The following is a 5,054-nucleotide window of genomic DNA, read 5'->3' as shown; positions in this document are numbered from 1 at the left end:
ATTTATTCGAAATAACAAGTTGATTGAGGTGTACACAGAACATGGGAAGACAAATCTACTCACTTACTTCATATCTCCAAATGCTAAGGGTAAAGTTGTCATTGAGGAATTACCAGAAAATGATGATCAATGGGATGAAGTTGAGGCTGAAGTTCATGTAGAATCTCCATTGAGAAATATGAACCATGTCAATGATGAGCCAATTGGTGAGTACATGTCTTTGATTCTTTTTGGGAGTAAAAGTGATGCTTTCTCACCAGAGTATAGAAGGGGTAGAGTTGGGAATTCAAAAAGAGGTGAAGGTTCTTGTAGCAAGAGGCTTAATTTAGAGGATATTGATGATTTAAAAGAGAAGGAAAACACTGATGAGGGTGTTAAGGAGGTTCAGGAGGCTGCAACTGTTGTTGAAGGAGAGAAGGAAAACATTGATGAGGGTGTTAAGGAGGTTCAGGAGGGTGCAACTGTTGTTGAAGGATGCTGCAAGCCATTTACTTCAAATATTGCTAATGTGGAGGATGAGATGATTGGGGTTCAGGATAATGACCATATTGAAGGATGCTACAACACCCCACCTGTTAATGATGATGAACAATATAATGAGCTTTTTGATAACCTTATGGACAATTTACTTGGAAGCGATGAGGATGCTGAAGAGTATGAAGGGGATGATGAATCTAAAGAGAGTGATGGAGACTATGAAAAGGATGAAGGTGATGATGAGTATGGGAAACAATCTAAAAATGAAGATCAAGTGGATGACATAATGGATGAGGAGAACAATATACAAGATGTTGATATGGACATGGCAGACTTCTGTCTAAATGTTGAAAGTGATGTTGAAGGAGCATGTATTAATGATGTTCATGGTCATGAACCTGAAGATATGGAAGTGATCAACAATGAGGAGTTCGAATCATTGGATGAAGGATCAGACCAAAACAGAGAAAGAAGAGCTCTTATAAAAAATTTGGGAAAAGAAAAAAGGTGCAGCCTTGGGTCAGTACATATACAGTCATTCTCAGTTGGACAAAAGTTTAAAAGTAAAAACGAACTAAAGGAGCTAATTGATGTGCATGCACTAGAAACAAGAAGGAATCTATTCTTTAAAAAAATAACAATCAAAGGCTTAGGGCACAGTGCAGAGGAGTTGTACCTATCATCAATAAAGGTCAAGTGGGGACTCAACCTACCACTTCAAAAAGTAAGGGCAAAGAAGTAAAGACACAAAAATCAACATGTGGTTGGTATATACATGCATCTAGGTCAAACCCCGAATCTGACTGGTTTATAAGGACCATAAACCAAACTCATACATGCTTACAAACAAGGAAACTCGGGGCTTGTAATGCTTCGTTAATCTGCAAGAAAATCATAGATCCAGTTGAGGCAGATCCAAAGATTCCTTTGAGAGCCATACAAGATCACTTTCAAAAGACCTACCAGGTGGGTATTTCGATGGAAAAGGTGTTTAGGGCAAAAGATATGGCAAGAAAGCATGTAACTGGGGACTACACAAAACAGTTTGAATTGTTGAGGGACTATGCTCTTGAACTTCAAGCTACAAACCCTGACAGAACAATCAAAATAGATGTGTGTCCTAATGGCAACCCTGCTTCCCCAACAAGACAGTTTATAAGGATTTATGTATGCTTGGGTCCACTGAAAAAAGGTTTCAAGGCATGTCTTAGGGACTTAGTAGGTTTGAATGGTGCCTTCATGAAAGGCCCATTCCCTGGTCAGGTTCTTACAACAGTTGGTTTAGATTCCAACAATGGAATTTATCCCTTGGCCTATGCAATTGTTGAGTCTGAAAACACAGCTAGCTGGAAGTGGTTTTTAGAAAAACTTGGGGATGACTTGGAGCTTGGGAGCAACTCAAACTATACTTTCACAAGTGACAGGCAAAAGGTAAATTGCAGTTCATCAATTGGTCATTTAGATTGTGTGCTTTTTTTGTTAACTAATTCTAATTATTGTCTTTTGAGTCATGTAGGGTTTACAAATTGCAGTTGATCAATTGTTTCCCAATGCTGAGCACAGATATTGTATCAAACATATTCATGACAATATGAGAAAGAAGTGGGGGCATAATGAGTATAGGGACCACTTATGGAGGTGTGCATCAGCAACCACCATTCCTGAGTTTGAACATTTTATGAAGGAGTTTAGTGACTATGATAAAGAGGCATGTCAATGGTTGAAGCAGATTCCTCCTGTACATTGGGCAATGAGTCATTTCCCAGGTAATTGTATATGCTTCCATATGGTCATGATTATGTGTTTTAGTTATTTATCAGCATTAATTGTATGTTATTGGAATGTGCAAGAAGAGCAGTTTCTGATGTATTGATTTCTAACATGTGTGAAGTGTTTAATGGGAAGATAGAGAAAGGCAGGGACAAACCTGTAATTTCATGTTTAGAGTTCATTAGGGAGTATCTAATGAAAAGGATATGCAATGTCATGAAGGCAATGAAGAAGGCTAAGGTCCACTAACAACTACAGCAACAGACATCCTAGATGCAAGGAAAAAAGGTGCTTCACAATATATTGCTAGGTGGAATGGGGCTAACAAGTATCAAGTCACTGGAGCTTTGCAAGATCAGCATGTGGTGGATGTTAGGAACCAAACCTGCACTTGCAGAAAGTGGGAATTAATGGGAATACCTTGCAGACATGCAATTGCAACTCTGAATGAAATGAGCAAAGACCCTGAGGCTGAGCTTGACATTTACAAGTGGGTACACAAGGTGTATTGGCTAGAGACATGGAAAAAAGCTTATTCATTTAAGGTGGAGCCAATTAAAGGGAGACCTACGTGGCCTAAAAGTAATTGTCCAATAAAGCTAATCCCTCCTCCACATCGCACTCAGTTGGGAAGTCCTAAGAAAAAAAGAAGACAAAGTGAGGGTGAAAGGTTAAGCAAAAGGCAGAAGGCAAGTCAAGGTGATGGAGTCAATGAGATGCAAGGACAAGATTCCTAAGGACCAACAAATGATGGAGTGCAGAAGCTATCAAGGAAGCATATCAGTGTCACTTGTAGCAAATGCAAGAATAAAGGACACAACTCTAGGACCTGTAAAGGGAAAGGTGGGAATCAGTCCAAGAAGTGATTTAAGGTTGTTTGTTGTGGTGCAATGACTATTTAGTTGTTTGTTGTTAAAAACTGTTTTGTTTTTTAATACTTTTAGTTATGGTTTGATGATGTAGTTATGTATGGTGCACAGACACTTGTATGCTTAATTTGGTAATTTTTTTTGGTTCCACTCATGTGGTTAATGAAATGTGCATTTTGGTCATATTATGACACTGTATTTTGGTAATGTACTTTTGTTACATTTTGCTTCTATTTATGTGCTTATATTTGACTATTTGATACACATTTTGACACTACAATATCATTTATATCATTAACATTGGAATTCATTACAAACATGATGAAGTCAACTTACAACAAAATGATACCGTTTTTATATCAATACATTGGAATTCATTACCCTACATCACTTGATCAACAAAAAACACAAATTGTCTAACCCTGTCCCTTACATAGACCAAATACTAAAGATAACAATCACAAACATAAACCAACATGCACATAAATACATCTTCAGCTTGAAACCTTCATCCTTCAATGCATCACACCTTGCCTCCAACATGTTGTTCCTGCTTAAAAGTCCATTGCACTATTCCTGTAACATGTTGATACATTTTTACCAGCCCATTAGACCTGTCCTCCAACGTATTGATGTTTCTTAGAAGACCAGGTATGATGGTTTTAATCCTAGCACACATAGGTGGGTCAACCCACCTGATGTGGCATCCCCTAATTTCTCGGCCAGAAAAGACCGATTTAATTTATGCTTTTTAAAATAAAATCAGAGAAATCTTTTTAAAAGATGTTGCGGAATTGGTCCCCAAAACAAAACATGATAAAAGTTTGTCAAAACCTTTCTTTAAGAAATATATAATTTCCTTTTATATCAAAACCTCGGGATGTCATGTTCCGATACAGATCAAAAGCATAAACAAGACATTATATTCCTTACAATAGTTATTTATAGCTACTGGCCTATAATCCAAAATCACTCATCATCATCATCCGACTATGCTCGGGGTCCACTACCTGTAATCATAAAAAGCTGAGTGGGTCAGGCTTGGAAGCCTGGTGAGCATATAGGGTTTTCAACCCACAATAAATAAATTTATTATACTTAAACAACAATCAATCAACCAAATTACCCCAACCCCATTATCTTATTTATTTCTTAAGGGTTTACCCTAAGATTCAACTATCACTCCTTCCTAAGGATTCATCCTAAGGAATAGGCACAAGGTCACACCATCGCCAGGGTTTATACAACAGGTGCTAAGTCCATAGCTCTCATTTATCGACAATATTATTGATAGTATTCGCCCCTGTCATACATGTCAATGGGTTTTTAGAGCACGCCTGATGAACATATAGTTCACACACCTACAGGTTGCAAGCCTGCTAGTGTTCCACAGACCGTCTAGAATAGTCCATGGTTGTCATCCATACTCTGTTGAATGACGGGGGTCACCGTTTGGGTAAGGGCTTATGTAACGCCCGTGTTTCTAGGCTAGACATTAATATTGACATAATGGTCTAGGTTAACCTTTGTAACTCATTTAGAAGAAATGAAAAGGAATTATGTGAATACTATGTGAATTATGTGTTTTATGCTTAATTATTAGAGTTTAATTAATTAAGAATAAAAATGAGCGTCAAAAATTAAATTTTAGATAAAGCCGATATCTATTAAGAAACTTATAGTGGGCGTGACAAGGATTACGGATATATAAAGAACGCCGAAATCCGAGTTATAACGAAGAAGTTATGACCTGTCGAAGTTTCACGATAAACCGGCACGGTGCCGAATGTCGTAAAAAGTGAGTTTTTGATAAACTACTTTTTAGCCTTAGTAATCTAAACGAAACTCGTAGTGTTCGTTAAACCGAGAGTAGGTATAAAAAGAACGCCCAAATCTGACTTCGTATGAGGAAGTTATGATTTTTCGAAGTTTCAGCTT

The 5,054-nt window shown here is 37.6% G+C and overlaps 1 protein-coding gene across 1 annotated transcript; it reads left to right on the top strand.

The window, feature by feature from the left end:
* Window positions 1-1,455: 1,455 nt before the first annotated feature.
* LOC145163632 (uncharacterized) lies at window positions 1,456-2,984 on the top strand. Its single transcript, XM_079082446.1, has 3 exons — window positions 1,456-1,908; window positions 1,994-2,243; window positions 2,506-2,984. The coding sequence occupies exons 1-3, from the start codon at window positions 1,456-1,458 to the stop codon at window positions 2,982-2,984; spliced, it is 1,182 nt and encodes a 393-aa protein (XP_078938572.1).
* The last annotated feature ends 2,070 nt before the right edge of the window (window positions 2,985-5,054 follow it).

This window comes from Lactuca virosa, chromosome 3, assembly GCF_052849685.1.
Source record: "Lactuca virosa cultivar CGN04683 chromosome 3, Lactuca_virosa_CGN04683_v6, whole genome shotgun sequence".
Taxonomy (NCBI): Eukaryota; Viridiplantae; Streptophyta; class Magnoliopsida; order Asterales; family Asteraceae; genus Lactuca; species Lactuca virosa.
This window is presented reverse-complemented; position numbering and strand designations above follow the sequence as displayed.

Coding starts and splice junctions, on each gene's coding strand:
- LOC145163632 (XM_079082446.1), top strand. CDS start 1,456: ATGGAAAAGGTGTTTAGGGCAAAAGATATGGCAAGAAAGCATGTAACT. Junction 1,909..1,993: donor TCACAAGTGACAGGCAAAAG/GTAAATTGCAGT, acceptor TGAGTCATGTAG/GGTTTACAAATTGCAGTTGA. Junction 2,244..2,505: donor GGCAATGAGTCATTTCCCAG/GTAATTGTATAT, acceptor TAACAACTACAG/CAACAGACATCCTAGATGCA.